The following is a 26,103-nucleotide window of genomic DNA, read 5'->3' on the forward strand; positions in this document are numbered from 1 at the left end:
CTAGGCAGCTCCAACCAGATCATTTGGGATTTTAATTGTCCTTTCCTCTCCTGATATTCCCAAAGGAATTTAGTGGGGTCCTGCATCATTGACTATTTCAGGGCCAGGGAGAACAGAAGTGGTCCTCTGTCCTTCCCTGTTCTGTCTCAGTCTATGAGGTTATCATCCAGTAAACAGGTGGTTTTGTCATAAGCGTCAGGACTACAGAGTTAGAGCTCCAAAGACATTGGTCCTGATGAACAGAATTGGACCCTCGCAAGCGGCAGTTTGGACATTACACTGGCTGTTTTCTTTTGCCTATGTAGTCTGAGATGGCAGCAGGCCCTTCAAGAATCTCTCTGATTAGTCCACCTCAGGATGGACGCATGGGTAAGTAAAATTTCCTGTGATCTTACTTTAAATCCATGCAAAACAAGGATATTTTCCCTGAAAGGCATATTTCACCAAAGTTGTTAGTACTTACCTACTTAAGGGCTGCCTCCACTTAAGGGCTGGCTGGGAGATTTTGGGTTTACCACAGCAGAGATATTTTGAACCATATTAGGAAAAGCTCTTGGGATCATGCACCATGGGGGAAATTCTAATCTTGTTTTACTGTCTCCTTGTAGTTTAATCAAAAGTTGTTTTGCCTCTTTATTTGCTAATAATTGACTTGGGTTGCTAGTTCATTGCCCTGGTGGCTCTTGTCCAGTGATCCTTCCAGATCCTGATTCTTGTCATGTGGGCTCCCTAATATCCACAGCCCTCCTCCTGCTCTGGGTGTGGGAGCTCTTGTTGCCTAACAGATAAAAATTCCAAAACCTATAGCCTCCTGACAGTTCTCCTAGAAAGTATAGAGCCCATGGCCATTCTGCCTGCTCTGTCCTGGAAAGAGAAAGCTCAGTGAATAAAGTGCTTGCTGTGAAACTTGAGGACCTGAGTTCACTTCCCCAGGTACCGTGCTAAAAACCTGATACAACAGTGCACATCCTTGTCCTGAGAGATGGCAGTGAGTTCACTAGCCAGCCAGTCCAGCTGAAATGACAAGTTTCAGATTTGGCAATTGTCAATTTTATATCTCAAAGACTAAAGTAGAGAATGACAGAGGAAGACACCTAACTCCTGAGCTCTAGGTACACACAGAGAGAAAGGGGGGAGCGGGAGAGACGAGGGGGAGAAGGAGAGCAGAGGAGAGGAGAGGAGAGGAGAGGAGAGGAGAGGAAAGGAGCAAAGAGAAGAGAAACAATTAACATGGCTCATAAAATGTTCCCAGCCACTGTTTGGTGTCCTTTACTCTACCTGTTTGGAAATCGTGGGTAAGTGAGAAAAAGCTCCTTGGCTTCTTCAGCCAGGCTGCAGGCAGGAGCAGGTGACATTCTGTAGTATTTTGATTTATGTGCAGACCTCACTGGTATTCTCAGTGTTGGGTAACAAGTGTTATAGTGATTATATAGACCGAGAATGATGACATAAGTCACAAAACAATCCCACACTAATTCAGAATTGTGAATAATAAAAGGGTTATTTATTTAAGGGGAAAACTTACAGATTACTATCCTAGACAACAGTCCTCTGCGCAAACAGGAACAGAGTCTAGCAGCTGGAAATGGGAGGCAGAAGCAAGAGAGTGGTCACACGTTTACCGCTGCTTTTACAGTATAAGAGACAATGACTGAGTGGGCTGGTATCTTAAAGGCTATTGGCTGAAGGAGCAGAATATGCTCACACAGCACCTCCCCCTTTTGTTTAAATAAGAGAGTTCCAAACCCAATACAAAACTATATACACTAGGAACAGATAGCAAGTATAATTAGAATTACAACCAGCATAAACAATATTAAACAAGGAACATATTCTCAATGTTTTAATAAACATTATATCCTATGGAGTCTAAGTCTTATATTGGAAATGGCTTGGCTAGATCATAAGAGGACAGTAACTACGACTACTTAATTTTCAACCCCATAGAAGGCCTGAGAAGGGAGATAATATACTTGAGCAGGCAGGAAGTACAATCAAGTAGCTTCCAAAGCGAGCAATATATGATAGAGACAATTAGCTACCTGAGCAATCACCCAAAGTCTCATTTTGCAACATTGAAGCAACCAGCTTTGGCTTAGGCCTGGCATAACTGACAGACCATTTTTAGAGGCAGGAAATTTTTCAAAACCATCTTACCCTGTTTTGGCAAGATTTGACAGTCCTGATTACCCATTTCCAGATATCATGTAACTTGTCAGTGGTTGAGGCATTGTCAGTTCCTTGCCCAAAGGCCAGTTTTGCCTAGAAGAAAACAAGCTCCAAGTGGAATGTCTTTGGTGCTCAACATTCTCTCAGGAATATATTGGTGCTGTCAGGAGCAATCATGTTTCATGTCAACAGAACCCTAAGTTATTTAAATGGCGTGTTCCACAGATCCTTGAAGTGGTTGAAGATTACCTATCTAGACAGAATACAAACTCTATGTATCTAAAGAACCTAATTGATCTGACTGTATGTACAACAGACATGAACAACTATTGACCTATAATAATTAATACCTGTATAACTTAAAGACTAAAACTTCATGTCAGATTATTAAATAATCTGTAAACAAATGTGCAACAAATAAGGACAATGACCTCAAAATGTAAACAGTGTATAAGTATCTTGATCAGAGGTAGGAGTAATATATAATGCAATATGAAAATATATCCTAAGTGTTATATCAATATACAAAATGTTCTGACCAAAGGTAAAAACATGCAGATATACAATCTGATAGAATAACTTTGCATAGGTGTACAAATAATGTAAACAAAAATAACATATATAATTTGAACTTGTATCAATATACAAAAAGTATACCAATGTAATGTAAATTATCCATAAATAATAGCTCACAAGTATTCACTCTATTACCCACTATTATTATCCTTTTTTTTTGAACAATCGTAGTTAGGATCCCCAGCCCTTGACAGTGGCTAACATTATAGCTTCAGTGTCTAAGATGCCAGGATTCCCCAAATTTCAGGCCTAGGATGTCTGAGACCTTTGGCTTTGGGGCTTGGCCAATCTCCACAACACGTGAGTTGCCTCTCATTGCTGTTGCCACTATCACTGCCACCACTAGACCCCAAGGAGCACAGGCTGCATTGTCAGAGCAGAGTGACAATCGTATAGCAAAAGTGAAATACATGCCAGACGTGGACCACAAGGTGTAGCCAACATTCATGTTTCCCACATGAGAAATCTGTGATTCCAGATCAGACAACTTTGAATCAGTGGTACATCAGGTAGAAAGGCCATCCCATGATGCCTACAGCCACCAGACCCTTTACTTTTGGGCAGGGCAGGGATTCCTGGAAGGCCCATAGACACATGTTGTTGACACTTCTGCCTCTGCTTTTGCTACTGTTTGCATTATAGTTACTGCTATGGCTCTTGCCATTATCACCCCTGTAGCTATCACTGTTGCCATAAACTCGGGCCACCACTTCGCTGCTGCTGTGGTTCCTACTGAAATCACTTCTACAGTTATTACTCCTACCACTGCTGCTACTTCCTTCTTAATGTTAACCATCTCATCCTGCTAAATTAATTATGAAAATCTAAAGTAGGTGAGAATACTTGAGAGAAGACTTTTATTGGGCTTAATATTTCAATACCCAGATACAGCATAAGAACATATCTCCAAGCTGGCTTCAAAAGTGTGTTGAACAACCTGATTATATAAAAAGGTTTGCAACAGTAACAGCCATGTAGGCAGAGACTGATTGTTCATTTCCTGGCTGCCCAGACCCAAATAATAACACAGAAACTATATTAATTACAACACTGCTTGGCCAATGACTCAGGCATACTCCTAGCTAACTCTTATATCTTAAATTAACCCATTTCTATTAATCTATGTATTAGCACAGGGTTTTGGCTTACTGGTAAGGATCAGCATTGGGTGGGGGTGGGAGAAGGCTGCAGACTTTCTGGGCAGGTCCCAGTAATGGTGTGAACTCAGGCTCCATGTTGGACACCAATCTGTTGCAGTTTAAAATAAAATGGTCCCACAAATAGCCCAGAATGGAGTATAATAAAGATTTATTTATTTAGGGGTAGACTTACAGAAAAAGCAGTGATTATTAGTCCTATGCATTAGTAGGGAACTGGAACTGAGTCCAGCAGCCAAGGGAAAAGCTGACATTTATAGTACATGAGAGACCATGCCCAAACTGGGCCCATATCGTAAAGGCTATTGGTTATTGGTTGAAGGAGTTCCCACAGCACAGCCACTATGTAAATGGCAAGCTGCATTCACCAGTTATAGTAGTGTCCATTGTATACAGTCACAGTCCTTCTGTTAGATCAACAGGGGATACATGTTCCTCTAGCTTAGATGAAAATTTTACTGAAATTTGTGATAGCAGAGTCTAGCACTGCTGTTTGAAATCATTGTAGCAATGGTATGCATCTTCAAGAGCTGGATCTGTGCTTCAGCAGCAAGCAGCTCTAGTTGTCATGTAGCTACCACAAGGCATCCATGGAGTGTTTAGAGCAGTCAGTGCTATCATAAGGGTAGTTCAACTGGCTGTTTGACTGACAGTCTTTAATTCAAGGCAACTGTGATACCAGGAAGGAGTCTTCTTTTTTTTTATTTTTCTCTTATACATTGCATCCCAATCATAGTTTCCCCTCCCTCCACTCCTGTCAGTTCCTCCCCTAACTAAGTCCCCTTCCCCCATCCACTCTTCTGTTACTCTTCATAAAAAGGAAAAAAAAAGATCAGGCCTCCCAGGGATATCAACTGAACATGACATAACAAGTCACAATAAGACTAGGCACAAACCCTTAAGACTGCACAAGTAGGAGGAAAGAGTTCTAATGATGGGCAAAAGAGTCAGAGACACCCCCCGACTCCCACTGTTTGGAGTCCCACAAGAACACCCAGCTATACAACCATAACACATATGCAGAAAACCTAGCTCAGACTCTTACAGTTTCCATGATTGTTGCTTCATCTCTGTGTCCCCTGCTTAGTTGATTCTGTGGGCTGTGTTCTCATGATGTCCTCAACCCTTCTGGCTCCTACAATCCTTTGTCTGTGAACCTCTGTATCTGCTCCTATCAGTTGCTGGATGACACCTCTCTGATGACAATTGGGCTAGGCCCTCATCCGTAAGTAAAGCAGAATATCATTAGTGATCATTTCATTGTTGTTGTTGTTGTTTTGTTTGCCTTTTACCAGTCATCTTCTATCCTGGGTCTCTGAATGGTCCAGCCTCTAATTTCTGGTGATCCAGGCAGTGTTAGGCATGAACTCACTCTGGTAGTGTGGACCTCGAGTTAGACCAGTCATTGGTTGGCCACTCCCACAAGTTCTGCACCACCATTACTCTGACTCATCTTGTGAAGGCAGGACAGATTGTAGGTCAAAATTTTTTTGGCTGGATTAGTGTCCCAGTGCCAATACTGCAAACCTTGTCTGGTTATAGAGGATAGCTGGTTCAGTCTCCTTATGCCCCAGGAGACTTTGCTAGAATCACTCTCATAGATCCAGGGAGTTTCCACTATGCTAGGTTTCCATATTGCCCTGCAAATTCTCCCCCTATTCCACTTGTCTCTCACAGTACTCTCTCCCTCCTTTTCCCTGCCTGATCCCTCCTGTTCCTATACCCACTCTCCCCCAGTCCACCCAAAAAAATCTAATCTGTTTTCCCTTCCCAGGGTTAATTAGCCTCTTTGGGTCTGTGGATTGTGGCATAATTATCCCTTATTTAACTGCTAATATCTATTTGTGAGTACATAACATGTTTGTCATGTTACTTCACTCAGGATATTTTGCCTACAGATTTCCTGATGACATTGTTTTTAACAGCTGAGTAATACTCCACTGTGTAAATGTACCACATTTTCTTCATCCATTCTTCCATTAAGGAGCATCTAGGTTGTTTCCAGTTTCTGGCTATTATGAATAAAGCTGCTATGAACATAGTTGAGTATGTGTTCTTGTGGTAGGATGGATTGTTCTTTGGGTATATGCCTAAGAGTGGTAGAGCTGGGACTTGCAGTAGAAGATTCCTAATTATGTGAGGAATCACCATATTGATTTCCATAGTGGATGAGTGGATGTACAACTCCCATCAGCAATGGAGGAGTGTTCCCCCTTGCTCCACATCCTCAACAGCATGAACTATTACTTTGTGTTTTTGATCTTAGGTATTCTGACAGGTGTAAAATGGAATCTCAAAGTAGTTTTGATTTGCATTTCCCTGACACCTAAGGATATTGAAAAATTCTTTAGTGTTTCTCAGGCATTTGAGATTCCTCTGATGGTAATTCACTGTTTAGATCTATACCCCATTTTTAATTGGATTATTTGATTTGTCAAAGTCTAGTTTCTTGAGTTCTTTATATATTTTGGAAATTAGTCCTCTGTCAGCTGTGGAATTGGTAGAAACCTTTTCCCATTCTGTAGGCTGCCATTTGTCCTATTAACATTGCCCTTTGCTATACAGAAGCCTTTCTTTTTCATGAGGTCCAATCTATTGATTGTTGATCTTAGTGCCTGCATTATCAGTGTTCTGTTCAGGAAGCTGTCTCCTGTACCATTACCCACTTACTCTTCTATTAGGTTCAGTGTATCTGATTTTATTTTGAGGCCTTTGATCCACTTGGACTTGAATTTTGTACAGGGTGGTATATATGGATCTATTTGCGTTTCTCTACATGACTGATACCTAGTTAGACCAGCACCATTTGCTAAAGATTTTTTTATTATGTATTTCTGGCTTCTTTATCAAAAATCAGTGTCCATAGGTATGTGGATTTAAGTCTGGGTCTTTGATTGGATACCATTGATTAACCTGTCTGTTTTTATGTCAATACCGTGCTGTTTTTATTACAATAGCTCTGTAATACAGCTTAAAATCAGGGCTGGTGATACCTTTGGAAGTTCTTTTATCATACAGGATTGTTTTAGCTATCCTGTGTTTTTGGTTTTTTGTACAAAGTTGATTATTGTTATTTCAAGGTCTGTAAAGAATTGTGTTGGAATTTTTATGGGGCTTGCATTGAATTTGTAGATTGCTTTTGGTAGGATGGCCATTTTTAACTATGTTAATCCTACCAATCCATGAGCATAAGAAAGCTTTCCATCTTCTGATATCTTCTTCAATTTCTTTCTTCAAAGATTTGAAGTTTTTAATCATACAAGTCTTTCACTTACTTGGTTAGAGTTACTCTAAAGCACCATTAATAAAAGCTCAGGGTCAGAAATTGGGGTTCAACCTTAAGATTCGAAGGCTCTTACCTTGACCTCAGTCCAAAATGGCAGTTCTGCCTCCAAGAATCTCAAAAGGAGACTGTGTGTGAGAACTGTCTTCCCCCGTTTTATATTTCTCTCTAAGGCAGGGATTAAAGGAGTGCATCGCCAAGTTGCTGTGACAACTAGTGTGGCTACTAGGATTAAAGGTGTGTGTCATTATGGCTACTGAGATTAAAGGAACATGTCATTGTGGCTACTGGGATTAAAGGTGTGTGTTACCATAATCTTGTCTGTAAGGCTAACCATTGAGACTGTTTTACTCTCAGATCTTTAGGCAATCTATTTATTAAAATACAGTTCAAATGTCACTGCATTACTGATGTGGGACATCCTTCTGCTTATGTGTTGCTTTTATTGGTTAATAAATAAAGAAACTGCTTTGGCCTGTGGTACGGCAGAGTAGAACTAGGCGGGAAAACTAAACTGAATGCTGGGAGAAAGAAGGCAGAGTCAAGGAGAAGCTATGGAGTTGCCAGAGGAAAAAGACGCAGTCTGCCAGCTAGAACCTTGCCAGTAGGCCATGAGCCTCCTGGTAAAATATAAAATAATATATAAGGGCTAGCTAGCAATATGCTTAAGTGATTGGCCAAGCACTGTTTTAAATAATATGGTTTCTATGTGGTTCTGGGCAGCTGGGAACGAACAAGTGGTCTCCCCCAACACATTACCCCAAGATATTTTATATTTTTTGTGACTGTTATGAAGAGTGTTGTTTCCTTGATTTCTTTCTAAGCTCTTGCTATTTATAGATCTACTGATGTTTTCTTTTTTTATTTATTTTTGAAAACAATCTTTTCTCATTTTATATACCAATCCAGTTCCCTCTCCCTTCCTTCCTCCCATTCCCTCCACCTTCCATCCATCCCACTCCCCATCCACTCTTCAGGGAGGGTGAGGCTTCCCATGGGAGTCAACAAATTCTGGCACAGCACTTTGAGGCAGGACCAAGGCCCTCCCCCTATATCTAGACTGAGTAAAGTATCCCTCCAAAGAGAATGGGCTCCAAAAAAACCAGTTCAAGCACTAGGGATAAATCCTGGTCCCACTGCCAGTGGCCCCACAGAGTGCCACAGCCACACAATTGTCACCTACATTCAGAGGACCTAGCTTGGGCATATGCAGGTTCTCCGCTGTCAGGCCAGAGAGTGAACTCCCATTAGCTCAGGTCAGGTGTTTCTTTGTGGAGTTTTTTTTAATAATTAATTTTGTGACCAGCCACTTCACCCGTGTTTATTGGTTGTAGGAATTCCCTGGTAGAATTTTTGGAGTCTGTCATATCATTTGCAAATAATTATGCTTTTATTTCTTTCTTTCCAATTGTATCCTCTTAATCTCCTTCAGTTTGTCCTACTTCCCCAGCTTCAACTTCAAATACTGTATTGAATAGATATGGAGAGAGTGGACAACCTTATCATGTTCCTGATTTTAGTGAAATTGCTTTGAGTTTCTCTCCGTTTAATTTATGTTTGCTATCAGCTTGCTGTAAATTGCCTTTATCATGTTTAGATATGTTCCTTTTATTCCTAAATTCTCTAAGATGAAGAGGTGTTCAATTTTGTCAAAGGCTTTTTCAGCATCTAATGAGATGATCATGTGGTTTTTTTTTTCTTTCCGTTTGCTTATATGGTGAATTAAATTGACTGATTTTCATATGTTGAACCAACCCTGCATCTATGGGATGAAGCCTACTTGATCATAGTGGATGATCTTCTTGATGTGTATTTTATTGAGTATTTTTACACCTATATTCATGAGGGCAGTTTGTCTCTTTTTTTGTTGAATCTTTGTGTTTTGGATTTTTGAATGACTGTTACCTCATAAAATTAGTTTAACAATTTAAACTATATTTAAACTAACAATTTAAACTAAATTTAAACAATTTAAACATCTGTTTCTGTTTTGTGAAATAATCTGAGGAGTTTCAGTGTAAACTCTTCTTTGAAAGTCTGGTAGAATTCTGCACTAAAACCATCTGACCTGGGCTTTTGGGGGGGGCAGTTGGGAGACTTTTCATGACTCCTTCTATTTCACTGGGGGTAATAGTTCTATTTAAATTTATCTGTTCTATTTATTTATCTGTTCTTGATTTAACTTTGATGAGTTATCAAGAAAATTATCCATTTCTTTTAGATTTTCCAGTTTTATGGAGTACAGATTTTTAAAGTATAATCTAATGATTCCTTAGATTTCCTCAGTGTCTGATGTTATGTCCCCCTTTTCATGTCTAATTTTTCTAATTTGAATATTTTCTATCTGTCTTTAGTTAGTTTGGATAATGGTTTGTCTATCTTGTTGGTGTTCTCAAAGAATCAAATCTTTGTTTCACTGATTCTTTGTATTGTTCTCTTTGTTCCTATTTTATTGATTTCAGCCTTCAGTTTGATTATTTCCTGACATCTACTCCTCTTGGGTACACTTGCTTCTTTTTGTTCTAGAGCTTTTAGGTTTGCTGTTAGGTTGCTAGTATCAGATCTCTCCAGTTCTTCATGTAGGTAGTGCATTTTTCTCTTAGCACCACTTTCATTGTGTCCTATAGTTTGGGTGTGTTGCACCTTCATTTTCATTGAAATCTAAGAATTCTTTAAATTATTTATTTCTGCTTTGATGCAGTAGTCATTTAGTAGAGAGTTGTTCAATTTCAGTGAGTTCATCAGCTTTCTGTTGTTTCTGTTGTTGTTGAAATCTAGCTTTAATCCATGGTGGTCTGATAGGATGCAGAGGGTTAAAAACTGTATCTGTTGAAACTTGCTTTGTGACCAAGGATGTGATCAATTTTGGAGTATGTTCCATGAAGTGCTGAGAATAAGATCTATTCTTTTGTGTTTGGGTGAAATGTTCTGTAGATATCTGTTACGTCCATTTGGTTCTTAGCATCTGTTAACTCTGGCATGTCTCTTTTGTATGAATTATTTGTCCATAAATGAGAGTGGGGTATTGAAGTCTCCCATTATCAATGTGTGTGTGCGTTGACCCAAATACAACTACATCAAAAGTTCCCTTCAGTTGAATGGACTAAATGTTCCAGCAAAAAAGCAGAGATTGTCAGACTGGCATAAAAATTCTACCTACATTCTGTCTATAATTAATATAGACCACACAAATAGGTGAAGGAAAACTGACAGAGAAGACATCATGCAAACAGCAACTGGAAAGGAACTAGAGTGGTTTTTATTCATAGTAGGCAAAGTTAATTCTAAGATAACAATATTACTAGTAACAAAGAGACATTTTATTTGTGTGGGAGGTCCTTCTGTCTATGTGTTGTTTTTATTGGTTAATGAATAAAGAACTGCTTTGAGCCTATGGCAGGAGAGAACAGAACTAGGCAGTGAAAGCTAGGCTGTATATTGGGAGAAAGAAGGGCAGAGTCAGAGGGAAGCCATGGAGCCATGCCAGAGACAAATGTACTGAAACTTTGCTGGTAGGTCATGACCTCATGGTGATGCACAGATTAATAGAAATGGGTAGTGTTAATATGTAAGAGTTAGCTAATATGAAGCTAGAGCTAATAGGTGATGGGGAAACTCTGTCAACCAATCACATCTAGTTAAGGCATGGCTACCTGGAGCCCAGGAAGAAAAACTGGGAGGAACCAGATGCACACACACACACTCTCTCTCTCTCTGTGCGACTCGCGACTCCCGCCTGACAGATAGGAAGTCGGACCTCCCACTCTTGTAGCGTGAGTTCCCCCTTAAAACCATAAAGCTGGCCTGGTTATTTATCATGCCGACCTAATTCGTGACAAATGGGTCAAGCACTGATTTAATTAATACAGTTTCTGTGTGATTATCTTGGGTCTAAGCTAGCCGGGCGGCCGAGAACCAACAAGCCGCTCTCCCCTTCTACATTTTATGATGCCAATATTTACTAGAAAGCTAAAACAATTACTGTGTATAGACAACAAACCCAAATGAATATATGATGAATTAAAGAGAAAACCAAAGATTATAGTTTGGGTATTTCAGTATCCTATTCTCTATAATTGAAAAACCACTGAATATGTAATTGCTGAGAAATTAGAAGACTAGAAGTTTAGCCAAATTGACTTATAAAAAAAAGCCTATATAGACATGACTTGACAATAGCAGAATGTACATTCTTTTTCAATTTAAACGGCACATTCTACAGGTGCTTTCCAGGCCTTAATATGTGGCTACCCAGTAGTCACTGACTGAGCACCTACCAGCAGAGCAGACACAATGGCTCAGAACTCAGCTACCCTGGTTGGTTCTGGTCCCAACTACTGGCATCAAGCTGCCAAATTATTTGAATTCTTCACATTATCTCCAAGTTGAAAAAGGGCAAAGGTGAAAAATAGAACCCAAGAAACATGTTCCGCCTGTGGCAGTGGGAAGGATTTGGGTACATGGTGGGTCAATAGTCATAGAATCAGAAGTGATCTGTGGTTGTACATGCCACCTGATACTGGTCTCCTAATGAAGACGTGACCACACCTGCAGAGAAGCAGCAGCAGGTATGGTCTGGTACTGGTACCACACAGCGTGTTCTATTCCCTCCACAGGCAGTGTCTCTTGCCGGGGACCCCAGCATATCAACTTAACACCCAGCCATGCAAGCATGAAGACAACGACAGCGATCAGGCAGGTCCTCGTTAGGGTAAAACAGAAGCCAAACAAAACCTCCAGCCAGTGTTTAAACTGACGGATTGCCTCTTAATCCTGTGTGTCCATGTTTGGAGAATGTGGTATTATATGTTTCACTTTATAGTTTGCGTTTTTGTTTTTTAATCCAAGGTATAACTCAGCCACCTCAAAAAGAACTACTTAATGGCTACACAATTGCTGACTGAGGTTTCTGTCCCACCAGATCCCACATCCATTTAATCCCAAATAAACACACAGAGGTCCAGTCCATATTAATTATAAACTGGTTGACCAACAAGAAGCTCAGGCTTCTTGTTAATTAATTAATTCTTACATCTTAAGCTAGCCAATTTTTCATGTGCTTGGTACCTTTATCCGTGAGGCATTCTCCTATTGTTTCCTCTGTGGCTGGGTCACAATTGCAGACTAAATCTTTCCTCTTCCCAGAATTCTCCTGCTCTCTTCACCCCACCTATACTTCCTGTCTGGCCATCCCACCTATATTTCCTGTCTACCTACTGGCCAGTCAGTGTTTTATTAAAACAAGTACAAAAAAAAAACAAATCTTTACAGGGTAAAACCATTGTTTTACCTTGGGTCCTAAGGTTATGGGCATTTGTCTGTTGGTTAAAGTGCCTGACAAGAAGTTTTATCCACCCTGAGGACTTTATCTGCTCCCCTTCCTTGAAGTTGGCTCACCCTGAAGCTCCAACCTTACCTTATCTCTACTGGCTTTTGAGTCCCCTGGTTGGTGGTATATTGTGTTGTTACTGACTCCTCTAAAGTACATGGTTATACAGACAGGGCAGGTATGTTGCTGAATACCCTCGCTGTATTTGAATCATCTGTGGTAAGATGGCAACAGAGATGGCTATCTAGAGATTTTTGAAGAAAGGGCAGGGAAAAGTGAAAATCAACTTGTTCTGTGCTTTCTGTGGAAGGCAAGAAATGTTTATTGTTCATTCTGGATAACTCTGTGGACCCTGGACTCAACTGACAGTCCCCACCATTCCAGAATGTACAGGCAAGAGAAAGGTTGGTGTGTGTGAAGCTGAAAGAGGAATTTGTAGGCAAGTAGGTTTGCTTGTGAGAAGTGTGCCCACAAGCAAGCTGCTCATGAGTTATAGAAGTTAGCTACCTCAGGATGAAGTGTCCCCACGAACTGCAAGGTTTCCGGATGTCCTAAACCCATAAAATCTAGAAAAACTAGAGATTAGAAGGGGAATCCGGGGGCTGGAGAGATGGCTCAGAGGTTAAGAGCATTGCCTGTTCTTCCAAAGGTCCTGAGTTCAATTCCCAACAACCACATGGTGGCTCACAACCATCTGTAAAGGGGTCTGGTGCCCTCTTCTGGCCTGCAGGCATACACACAGACAGAATATTGTATACATAATAAATAAATAAATAAATAAATAAATAAATAAATAAATAAATAAATAAATAAATATTGAAAAAAAAAGAAGGGGAATCCAGTCAGTTGATGATAACAGCATGCTGAGTACAGCCTGTAAGGTGAGCCTGGGCAGCACATGAGTCCAGACTCCACTGGAGGCCATAGGAAAAAAAAACGCTGTCTGGACCAGCTTGCTGAGGAAGCGCTCATGACCTTCAGAATGCTGAGAATGGCACCCAGAGCCCTTGGTGACTAAAGGATGCTTAGGGAGCTACAGGCTGACCTGAAGAGGCAAGATGGTATCACATGGTAAGATGTTGCTAGAACTGCCTAGAGTTGCTAGAAGGGATTGGGGAATGTGGAGTGAGGTAGCTTCCAGGAACAGGTAAATACGGTTGAAGCCAGCTGTGGTGACAGAGAAGCTCATAAAGTTTTAAAGATCCTGGCCCTTTGTTTCTGTTCAGCTACTCGTTGTCGTGGACCCTAAGGAAAGTGAAAATGCCGCTTTGGTCTGCATCTGCACAGCAAGGCCCTAGGGTAGCTGACAGAACAAGGGCAGCCTCCTGTGTGGTCCTGTTTACCACCTTCTCAGTCTAGAGCAGGCCTTATTTATCCTGAGTATGCAGAATACATTTTTCATAAACAGATGATCTTTAAGGCCACACAGTAGTCAGTGCTTGGATGACCATGTTACCAGAAATATGAAGAAGATTTGTGAATGTTCTTGTTTAATTTATTTTTAGAGTCTCACCATTGCAGATGCCCTTCAAGGAACTATCACCAGCTCCAGCATCACAGCTATCCAGCAGAGCAGCACAGGGGCCTTCTCCCAGCATTAGTGGTTCATGGACTGGACTACCCAGGCAGCCCATCAGCATTTCTGGCCTGCTGCAGAGGCAGTGTGCAGGCAAGTGCTCATCTAGCTTTTTAGCACTAAGTCTGCTCTCAGAAGAGTACATACATGAGATGTTTGTGTATCTACGTGTGGTGAGGGCAAACACAAAACCTCATACTCCTCAGTTTCTTGGCAGTAGTTCAGAAGCCATTAGTGCTGGTTCCTGTCTCTATGACAGATTTTTACATTAGTCATCAGTACTCTGAAAGAACTAATTTAACATGAAATTTTAAAACACATATTTAAGCCAGTGAACTTTTTTAAACTTATCTCTCCTATTTGATATTTGCATTCTTGTTTTCTTCAGCAGTATAGAATTAAGAAGTCATTTCAAAGCTCACAACTCCTTACATCTCTTAATGCTTCCTACAGGGTCAGCATCCCCTGGGGGGATGGACACTGAGAAGATGAACCCATTCTTGCCCTCCACACCTGCAAATCTACGCTCTACAGCCAGCCCTTGGCATGTGTATGTTCATCGGTAAATATCACTGTGCAGTTCATTCCAGAGAGATGATGTAACTAAATAAAGTAGCGTTCTGATAAAGTAACTAGACAGCCTTGTAGAATTTTTTTGCAGCTTTCTTCCTGGCACTGTAGAACTCTCCTCAATGTGGCTGAGGGGCAAAGTGAGCAGTCACCTGTGGTTCATTGTCAAGGTCTCCAGCTGCAGCTCTCTGGGGTTCAGGTGTGCCAGGCCAGTGCCACAACGTAATATATGTGCATGGAACATCCTTCACGGAGAGTCAACAGTTCAGGATGATTTTATTTCTTCCTTGTGTTGTGAGTTTCCAGTGGCATAGTTCTATTACTTGGAGCTTGTGCCAGCCACAAGCTATATACCATGGACAGATCTCTGCAGAGCCCTTGCAGGTAAGGCCCAAGGGCATAGAACCTGTTGCTTTGTTGGACAGCAGACTCTTCCTATAGGAGACATCTGGCACTCATAGGTAAGTGGCATGTGCCTCAGTTCCATTCTCTGTATCTCTCATAATTCAACACCTTAAGGGCTAATCCTTTATTTATTAATTTGTCTATAACTTGTCAGAGAACTTGTCTGGTTCTGTAGAAGACATTAACAGCAGAAAGAAGTAAGTGCCCACTCTGCAGATAGGCTGAGATGCAGGCAGACTGCACGCTGGATTATTGCAGCAGTGTGTGACCTTTATGAATGCCCTTGCCTGTGTTGCTTTTCCCCAGTCTTCTGGAAATGATGCCTGGGCTGCTCAGCAGGAATAAGCCTTGCGTCTGCTGTCCCAGAAGGCTATATAACCCAGGCATGGCTTTCCCCCAAGAAAAGCCATGTCCTTGATCCTAGAAGTAAGTGTTGGGTGTTCAGAAATCTTGTAGTAATATACCTGTTCTAAGTTGATTTCATTTCCAGAATTTGTTTGTAAAAATATTTTTATAGGGCTGGAGAGATGGCTCAGAGGTTAAGAGCACTGACTGCTCTTCCAGAGGTCCTGAGTTCAATTCCCAGCAACCACATGGTGGCTCACAGCCATCTGTAATGAGATCGGGTGCCCTCTTCTGGCCTGCAGGCATACATTGGAAGGAATGTTGTATACATAAGAAATAAATAAATCTTTAAATTATATATATATTTGTAAATTCTTTGTAAATTTTATGCAGTTTATTTTGATCATATCACCACTTACTCTTTAAAAAACATTTACATTATTTCATTTTATGTGTCTGTGTAAGTATCTGTATATGTTGGGGAGCAAGGCTCTGCCAAGTCCAGAAGAAGGCATTGGATCTCTTGGAGATGGAGTTATAGACAATAGTGAGTCACTTAATATGGGTGCTGGCATCTGAACTCTAGTCCTCAAGATTGAGCAGCAAACATTCTTTTTCTTGTTATTTGGTGTAGTTTGGGAAGGGGCAGAGTGTTGGTTATTGGTATTTGGTTTTAAGACAGGGTCTCTCCCATAACCCTGGATATCCTGGAGCTCACTATATAGACCAAACTGGCCTAGAACTCACACAGATCTGCCTGCATCTTCCCCCTGGGATGAAAAGCATGCACCACTACACTAAGCTAACGAGCACTCTTAATCCAGCTCTACACCTCTAATTCCCAGAAATTTATAAAATGTTATAAAATCCATATTTATGATACAAAAGCTTTTCTTTTTTTTTTTTTTTTTTTTTTTGGTTTTTCGAGACAGGGTTTCCCTGTAGTTTCTAGAGCCTGTCCTGGAACTAGCTCTTGTAGACCAGGCTGGTCTCGAACTCACAGAGATCCGCCTGCCTCTGCCTCCCGAGTGCTGGGATTAAAGGCGTGCGCCACCACCGCCCGGCAAGCTTTTCTGTCATATAATAAAAAACATGATTACTTAATGCTGAGATGTCAGATAAATGAGAAATATAAAAGATTTATGTGTTTATGATACCTCAGTGTGAACCTTGCGCCTAACCCTAACCCATGGGTCAGGTGCCAAGGGGCACAGCAGATGGAATGCCACACTCATGGCTGTTGAAAACAATGCTGAGGAACCAAGCAGGTTCATCTCACCCCGCTATATTCTTCCCTCAGAGGAGCACTGGGTCACAGGGTCTGATCATTCAGATGTAATCTTAAATTTTTACAATTTCCTCATTGCTTTACATTACATTCCACACACAAATTCTTATACCATGATTTTTAGCATTGCACACTATTTTTATTATGTTACAGTTGAGCTTTAGGGAACCATTTCGTTCCAGGGCACATTTGGTGGGGGTGAGATGTTTACCCTTGCCGGCCCTTTCATCAGCACCATCACTAACACCAGCCCATCTATTGCTCTTTCCCAGGAATCTGCACTTGAGCAAACCCTGCTACTTACACAGATGGTAGCACCCAAGATGGGAATCCTGGGTGACGGTGTCACTGATCAATCTTGGAAGCCCACATTAATCCCCCAACAGCAACATAGAAGTGTGAATTATTCAGAGACAGGGTGTGTGGAAGTCAGGGCCAGTGGTGGGTGGTATGAGCAGCAGAGAAGACAGACTGGAGGGGAAGCACCCTGTCCCACCTGCCCTGTCCTGCTTGCCACCGTCCCACCTGCAGGTCATCAGCAACTGAGCTCTGTGCCTTGACATTGGCCTGCCACGGTAACTAACAGTATAGCTTTGGCTCAATGGCATGCTGTGTCAGATGGTCACATGTTGTCCTCCACATGGACTTTTATTTCCTAACGTCACGATGCAGCAGAGTTCAGAAGTCCCCTTTTGCTCCTCCCTAACTGTACAGATTCATAGGCCCCCTTTCCCTGTGAGCATCCCTGTCAATCAACAAGTAAAGGCCTTGCTAAGAGACCCAGTGGAGCACAGCTACAAGTGCTTCATAGTCTCAGTATGTGTTACACCTGACCAGGAAAATGAACAGTTATTTTCTTTTTGCTAAGTTTCTGAGGTTTTTTTTTGGAGGGGGAGGATCTTTAAGACTAACGACAGTATGTTTATAAACAGAAAATGGCATCACCATGTGAGATTCTGAGGGAATATTATAGAAGGAAGTGGACAAGAGGAATTAAATCTGAAAGGTTTTTTTTTAATTTTACATTTAAATTTATTTATGTGCATGTATGTATGTACGTATGTATGCATGCATATAGGTCAGAAAACAGCGTGCAAGAGTTAGTTTTCACCTTCTACCTTGTGAGTTTTAGGGTTCAAACTCAGGTCACCAGGCTTGTTAGCACCATCTGTACCTGCTGAGCTATCTCACCACGAGCAGGTTGTTCATTGGAGCCAGAATGAGTGAGCTAGTGGAATATGCTTTAGGACAATGACATAATTCTAGTTCAGGTTGACAAGACATTTCCTTTAAGATGTGTGCTGTTGCCAGGCAGTGGCATTGCACACCTTCAATCCCAGGACTCAGGAGGCAGCGACAGGCAGATCTCTGTGAGTTCTGGTTAAAAAGTGAGTTGCAGGACAGGCACCAAAGCTACACAGAGAAACCCTGTCTTGGAAAAAAAAAAATTCTGCTAATCGTGCTATTGTATGAAAATGAATGAAAAGACAGTCATTTTAAGTGTGGTTTAAGAAAGTTTGTGTAACTAACTAGTTGACAGGTAAAGTAATTACAGGTTAGCAGTGGCATCTCAAAGCACAGATCCATTTATGTGGGGCAGTGCCTTCCTGGGGAAAACATGATTGCCACAGCACATTCTGGTACACTAGGGGGCGCAAGATGGGAAGGATTTCATAGGTATATAGGGGACCATGCAAGCTGTGTCACTCTGAGCCCCTGTTGAATTCATTTCACAGAAAAACACATCATCTATTCAATGCAGCGTTGTGAAAAGTTCGGACAACTGAAGAAACTCACAAAGGGAAAAATGGGATAAAGTCAGATGCAGAGGTTGCCTGATTCCTCTCCAGTGTGTGTGCCTCATGGTCTAACTGAACCAAGTTTATCAGTGACACCAGGGGGACACACTGGGTGCAACTGCGTGTCCCTAAAAGCTAGGGTATCTTAGTAGTGTTCCTATGTACAACAACAGGACCATGAGCCCAAAAGTAAAGACTATCACTAAACATTCAGACATAGAATGGAGTCCAACAGCATTAAGTTACTCCACACTGGATTCTTATTTAATTGGTAATTAGTCTTATAATGACATTGTTTCTCATCTCTAATCTCCTTTACCATAGCACACCCAATAGATACTGAGTAAATATTACCCTTACCCACTGTAACTATCTACCTTCTTTTCTTCATTGTCCTCCTTCTTGAGTACACACTCCACATCACCACTAGCCCCAGCTGTTTATTTGAGACAGGATCTTACTGTGTAGCCCATGCTGTATGTATCTAACTTTGGTTACAAGATAACACCTTATAGCCCATCTTCCATAACCTTATTGCACATACAAGAGCAAGTAACCAAGAGTACAGGAGGCACAGCTGAACCCTCCCCCTCAAGTCAGAAGCAGAAGTCCCATTAAGAATCTACCCAGAGGCTGGAGAGATAAGGCCACAGTTAAAAACACTTGCTGCTCTTGCAGAGGACCCAGGTTTGGTTCTCAGCACCAATATAGTGGATCACAACAGTCTGTAATTCAAATTCCAAGGGATCTAAGCACCTCTTCTGGCCTCTGCTGGAACTACATGCATGTGGTACACAGACACATACAAATAAAACACCCATACACATAAAATAAAAATAAGTAAATCCTTTTTTTAATCTGTTCCAATCAAGCTTTGTGGCACATGCCTTAATTCCAGCACTGAAGCAGGGAGATTTGAAGGCCTAGGATACATGCGTGTGCATGCGTGTGCATGCGCGTGTGCGCGCACGCACACACACACACACACACAGAGAAGATGGGAAGAATTTCGTAGATATATAGGGGACAAGAGGAATCAGGGATTTCACAATGGCCTTCTAACACAGAACAGGATTAGGTGACCCAACTGGGGGCTCCAGTGGAGACAGAGGACTTTGTCACTTCTCTGCACGGTGGGAACAGAGTCAATATGCGTAAGTGGTTGAGGATTAGAGATCCACACAAGTGCTACTTGCTGGGCTGGGAGATTGTGATGGAGAACACCCCTGGAAGTGGGCAGAAACCCCAATGGGAGCATGAGCAATGTCCCCCCAGACGAGAATGGCTCAGGAAGGCAAGGGTGGCTTTCTGTGGGCTGAGCTCAGAGGGAATCATCAGTGACATGGTGGCAGTCTGCTGACCTCTCTAGTTGCAGGGGACCATCTTGTTGAAAGCTATGGCTAGGCTTAATAAAGACAAGCCCTACTATGAAACAGTCCACATCTACATCAAGGAGTCAGCCTACGGCCCAAGCCAGTGATTGGCTGACTGGTCACATGTTTGCCTCTTCCCACACAAGCAAGCTTTCTCTAGGTACCCTTGTAGGAGACCTTGTGTAGCTATATCTCCAGATGAACAAGTAGGCAACAGTATTCCTTTTGCTCGTTTTAGGGATTGTCGTTCCATCTAAGTCTGTTCACAATTCCATATGCATACATGGTTTTGAAGTTTTATTTACCTACTAAAAGAAGTTCAAGACCTCTATCCCATACTTTGGTCTTCATTAGCACTCTCTCACACTCACCCTCTCCCTCTCTCCTCTCTCCTTTCCCTGTAGAACTTAACTGGTTCTCTATGGTTTATCCATCCATCTGCACAAGTTGTCTGTTCACATTCCTATCTCTGTTTCAGTAAAAGGCTCTGAAGGGATTCAGTACTGCCCACATTGACCAAACCAGAATCCAAGTATGTCCCACAGTAAGTACTGTGCCGCATTCACATTTCCTTGGCAATCAATACTTTCAGACTTCCATGGTGTTGTATTTTCCTCTGCCCAGAACTTTTTTTCCCCAAACATATCTCAAGGTATCCTAGAGGACTGCTTCCCTGACATGAACCTCTTCGCTCCCATATCAGAATCCCTATTTTTCCCATGGTTCCAGTACTGTCCCTTCTCTTGTGGCCCTTGCTGAACTGACAAGATTCTAAGTCAACCACAACTCTGTTTTATTGGCTTTCCCGTCTCTAAGACTTAAAATTCCCTGACTTCTAGCAGAGGATTGCATTTTTAGCTTTAAATTTCCAAGGATAAAGACTATAAAGTTAGATGTCACTTTACAATGTGCTTTTCAAAAATGAGTGGTACCTCTGAGCCTGTTTCCAGTGGCAAACAGAATCTACTACTGATGGCATGCTTCTGGAGAGACCAGAGTACTCAGGCCTCAGCTAAACGTGTGACTTTCCTGACTATAGCATCCAGGCAGTTGCTTGTATGGCCTTATCATTGAGAAACTAGAAATTATAAGATGGGATTGGGAAAAATAACAGTGTGGAGACCCATACACCCTTCACCCACCCCCCAGTCCTACAGAGCCTTTATTAGAAAGAAGAACAATCCAGAAGCCCCAAAATAACAAGAGAAAGTCGAGGACCAGCTCAGGAAGTTGTACCAACCTACAGGAGATGTGGTCTAGCCAAATGGCCCAAAGCCCTCAGCTCCAGCCACCTCTGCTGACTGTCACCACAAGACACACTCCCTTGAGCCTGAGTCACTCTTAGTTGGCCCTCCAAGCCAGTGATGTTTCTCCTGTCCAGGCCCAGAGGAACCCTGGGCTCCTGGCCAGCTTCCTAGGACAGCACCATTATACTGACCCAGCCTGAGCATCAAAAGCTAGACAGCCTGAAGTGTCAGGATGTCTCTTCTTCACAAACTCTTAAGAAGCTATGGATTCTCTGAACAGGACAAAAATTCAAGACCAGCAATTGTAAATATGAAGGGATGTTTTGAACAGTTTCAGACTAGGAGGAAAATTCCTAAAATTCTTATGTGGTAAATCCAAGCCTTTACACTGACTTCACTGGTACTGAGCATTTTGTTGGGTAGAGATGGCACCAAAGGAGAGGCTGGGAGTAAGTGTGGCCTGCAACCTGATATCCATCAAGTTCTACCCTGGCACCTGTCTTACCCCTACCAAGCCCACTCCAGGTCTTCCTGAAGCAGTGCAAATTGGTCTACAAACACTAAAAGAGACCCCCACATCCCCACGAGGAATGCCTACTGGGCAACTGGGCAGAGAGTATATTGGACACACACACTTTGAAAGCCATTTATCACTGTTATCCCTGAGTCTCCCCTAGGCCATTATGTCCCACCTGCCCTTGCTCTTCATCAGAAGTACCCATGGTCACCTTTCAGTTGAGATTAATTTCACAGTGTCCAGAAAATTTACAGTATAGAGGTAGATACAAAAAACCAGCTTTTGACACCCCCAGTGAATTTATATATATATTTTTTTCACGCATGTGAACACGTTGATGTTCAGTACACACACTCCTGCATGTGTTTGCCACATAATCTTTTGCATGTACTCAAACATGCTTTCTCTCTTGTCTGCTCACATTTACATGTACACACAATTTTATTGTAAACTATTTGATAGTTGCAGGTTTTGTATACTATTGTGTGTTTTCTAGAGGTATCTTGAGGTCAGCCACAGACAAGTTTCATCCCATGACTGTGTTCCAGTTTGCACAGCCTGGTACGTCTGGATCAAGTCTAGTATGGAACTTGTGCTACATAAAGTACCTCTTTGGTGAATTTGGATATGGAACATTTCCATAACTTGCCTGTTTTATGACATTGACTATTTTAGACAAAGGCCTGATTTTTTTTCATGAATATCTTCCTTTGGTGAACACAGAGATTCAGCTCCTTCTACTGGTGATATTTTTTTTTCTAAGCACATTTACAAATACATGAATGGTGGTGTAATCCTAGAGGGACTAGTTGAGCTTGGATTCTGTTTTCTTTAAGCTAGTTGCTGGGCTTCAACTTTAATGTGGTGAATTCTCACAGGTGTTAGCAGTTAACTTAGACCACTCCTTAACAGCACCCACCAGAAGAATGCCCAAGGCTCTGATACCCATTAGTCTCAAGGCAATAACCACATGCTAGCCCCAGATGAGAGTGCACCAACCTACATTCTGATAAATTTTTTTGCTCTAGACTGTCACAAAGCGATACTTAGGTAAAATATAGTTGAAAACTTTACTAAACAAATCTCTTAAAATGCAAAGTACAGGCCCATTTTTCTAGTAACTGCTTATCTCACAGTTGTTTGGTTTTTTTTACAAGATTCAATTAATGTAAAATTGTGGGCAGGTTTGAGCTATAGAATCGTCTAAAGTGCATGTCCACGCTGTGCATGTTTCCACCTGCTGTGCAGAGCTGAGAAACAGCTGGGCTATGTGCCAAAAGGTTCTTGGAGAGCCCTAGCATGGCTTCAGGGCCTGATGGAACACTTTCTCCATCCAATGTACTTTGCATCAGTATGTCTACCTATTCAGTTACCTGAACCAACTTGGGGGCTTTGAAAAAACCTCCTTGTGGGGGTGGGCCAAGGATCTGGAGTTGGGCCAGTATCCACTTCAATGTGAACTCTCTTGGGATATGTGCTATAATAGCTCTTCACTATCTGAAGCCATCAGCAGACCCTGTCCCCTCCATGCTAGTTGGTGATTCTTGGAAACACAAGTGTCTTGGAGATACTGACAACAGAGCTGGAAAGGCTGAAGGTTAGCCTCTGCACCAACGAGAGAGACACCACATAGACAATCCAGTAGCTATCCACAGGCAGGCACATGAGAGACTTGGCTTACAAATGCCAAAGTTAGGCAGAGGCAGGTGGATCTCTGTGAGTTCGAGGCCAGCCTGGTCTACAGAGCAAGTTCCAGGACAGGCTCCAAGGCTACTGAAAAACTCTGTCTTGAAAAACAAAACAAACAAAAAATAAATGCCAAAGTTATAAACATCCTTGAGTTAGATGTAAAAGCACCAACAAGACTAAGCCTCAAAGACAGTATTGAAGAGAAAGACAAGTCTGCATTAGGTATGTGAAATCCCATCAGCACTGTTGCCTCAGTTGGCAGACAAGTATTTCCCTATCAATTGGCACTTACATAGTTCCCTTCAGTGAACACACGTATAGTTCCCTGTCAGTGGACACTTACTGGTTCCTTTATTTGACATATTGTAGTTCCTCTTCAGTGGGTACTCGTATGGTTCTCCCTCAGGTAGCACACAAATGGTCCCCATCACTAGCCACACATAGAGCTCCCATCAGCCGATACACATATGGTTTCCCATAAGTGGACATGTACACAGGCGTCCCTGCAAAGGCCTTGCTGCACCCAAAACTCTGCTAACAGGTAAGTCCAGAAAACGCAGGATATACAGAGCTTTGGTTTGCATCTCCAAGGGCCAAAGAAGGGACAGATGGCACCCAAAATTGTGGTAGAGGTGGAGTGTAGTTGTGGATAGCAGGGGTGCTGTTTAGCCCACACAGAGACAGTTAAATGCATGATATTTTTGAGCCTCTCCGGAGTGTGGCATGATTCAACCCCAGGCATTGATGCCAGGATCTATGATCGGTAACCTTGACTATACACTGGTCACTGATAGAGATGTGTCCCTATGCCAGTAACTTACGGGAAGCACAGGGTAAGCTGTCTTGGATTTCAGGGAGTACTGCTGCTCCATAATTCCTCTGTCTCTCTTTTCAAAAATTAAACTATTCGGGATGAGCTAGGGAGGTGGGCAAAGTGTCTGCCACACAAGCATGAGAATCTGAGTTCAGATTCCCACCACCCATATAAGATAGGAATGGTAGTGAATATCTTTAACTCTGGCTCTAGAGAGGTGAGTTAGCTGAAGCTCATTGGCCAGCCAGCATAGCTGAATCAATAAACTTCAGGTTCAGTGAAAAACTCTGTCTTTTTTTGGTGGGTGTCTCCAAGAAAAGGTTTCTCTGTGTAGCCCTGGCTGTCCTAGAAACTCACTCTGTAGACCAGAGAGACTCAGAAATCTGCCTGTCTCTGTTTTCCGAGTGCTAGGATCAAATTGTGTGCTACCACTGCCCAGCCTGAAGGTCATGTCTTAAAAATAAGGTGGAGAAAATGATAGTGGTAAGATACCTAATGTTGGCCTCTGACCTCCTTATGCAATGTGTGCCCCATCCATGTGCACTGCATGCACATGTGCAACATAGACAAGTACATTATACCATACACAAAACTAATATTTGGAACTGGGAATAGCTCAGTGATAAAACATGTGCAAAACTTGCATTCATTGCTCAGTACCACATTCAATCTCTTTTTTTATTACATATTTTTATTCATTATTAGGGTTGTTAGTGCATTGCCACACACAGTGTGTTATAGAGGTCAGAGGACAACTTGCAAAAGTGGATTCTTTTCTTCCCATGATGTGAGCCTCGGGGGTCAAATTTGGGTCATTCAGGCTTGGCCAGAAAATAACTTTACCTACTAAACATTTTGCTGATCCTCGAATTTTTTAAATCTGAAAAAATTAAAACTATTTACTGGGCACCAGTGAGCAGCTTAGACCATGCTTCAAGACCCTTATTCCTAAGATCTGCTCTGTGTCCGGCCTATCTATGGGCATGTCAATCTCTATTGCTACTGTCAGAACAGGAGTGCTAGTGCCACATATATGAGCATCTACCAGTTCTCACCTTTTCTTCTCACCCAGGGTCAGCTGGGTCCTGCCATGCAATTCATTCTCAGGCAGATTGATAGACAGGCAGAGAGCTTCAAGAGCAGACAGAAGTTTGTCTGTACCAGACCAGAAACCAGAGGTTTCTGAGAGTCTGGAGTTTCCCAGAGTGTAAGAATTGATTAGACCAAGAGAAATGGGGCACAACTTTGATGAGGAAAAGCAGAGGCCACCCTGGTCTATGCAGGCTCTTGGGGATACCTGACTAGGTGAACTTCAACCCCAGATCAACAGTATGTGAAGGACATAAGGCTTTGGTAGCCGCGCATATAGCCATCTCCATGGACAGTAGCTGCAGGTTCAACATGATCAGAATGGGCATGAATGGTGAACATCCATGAACAGGATTAGGTAAATCCAAAGATGTCCTGAAAAGCTATTGATAAAATGGCTAGTCTGTGGGAAAATGTCACCTCGTTTTCTAAAGGCAATGGGTCATTTGTTGTTACATTTATTCAGAAAGCTCCCTCCAAAAGAGCTTCTGTGATCACTCAGCATAGAACACAGTGTAACAGGATTCTCCTTCAAAGGGTGCCATCTGAGCAGAGCATACCAGTCTCTCAGTGTCAGTCAGCCTACAGAGCACACTGGGGCCTCAGAGCTGTGTGTGTTCAGCCAGGAACCAAACTTTACTCCCCAAGGGACCTTCAGAATATTTGGAAGAGACTCTAGCTGCCTAGGGGTATGTATGGGTAGGAGACCCAGGACCCCAGTGCTGTGCCTGTATCCTGAGGCTGCCTGAGGTGCATTCTCTATGACATAGGGCACTGTGTAGCTCTCAGAGGAGGAGGAGGAAGGAATTTGTTAATTGGAGTTAGGGCACTTTAGAAACCTCAGGAATCTGTTTTCAGGAAATATCTTTTCTCCCAC

The 26,103-nt window shown here is 42.1% G+C and overlaps 1 protein-coding gene across 1 annotated transcript in view; it reads left to right on the forward strand.

Annotated features, from left to right (window-relative positions):
* Nucleotides 1-14,656, forward strand: part of Rnf212 (ring finger protein 212) — a 37,192-nt gene extending 22,536 nt beyond the window's left edge. Inside the window, exons 9-12 of the mRNA XM_038317708.1 lie at nucleotides 306-369; nucleotides 11,802-11,880; nucleotides 14,020-14,183; nucleotides 14,544-14,656. Of these exons, the coding sequence (XP_038173636.1) occupies nucleotides 306-369; nucleotides 11,802-11,880; nucleotides 14,020-14,183; nucleotides 14,544-14,656 (420 nt within the window). The remainder of the gene's footprint in view (nucleotides 1-305; nucleotides 370-11,801; nucleotides 11,881-14,019; nucleotides 14,184-14,543) is intronic.
* Nucleotides 14,657-26,103: the final 11,447 nt, after the last annotated feature.

Source organism: Arvicola amphibius, chromosome 1, assembly GCF_903992535.2.
Source record: "Arvicola amphibius chromosome 1, mArvAmp1.2, whole genome shotgun sequence".
In the NCBI taxonomy this organism is placed as follows: Eukaryota; Metazoa; Chordata; class Mammalia; order Rodentia; family Cricetidae; genus Arvicola; species Arvicola amphibius.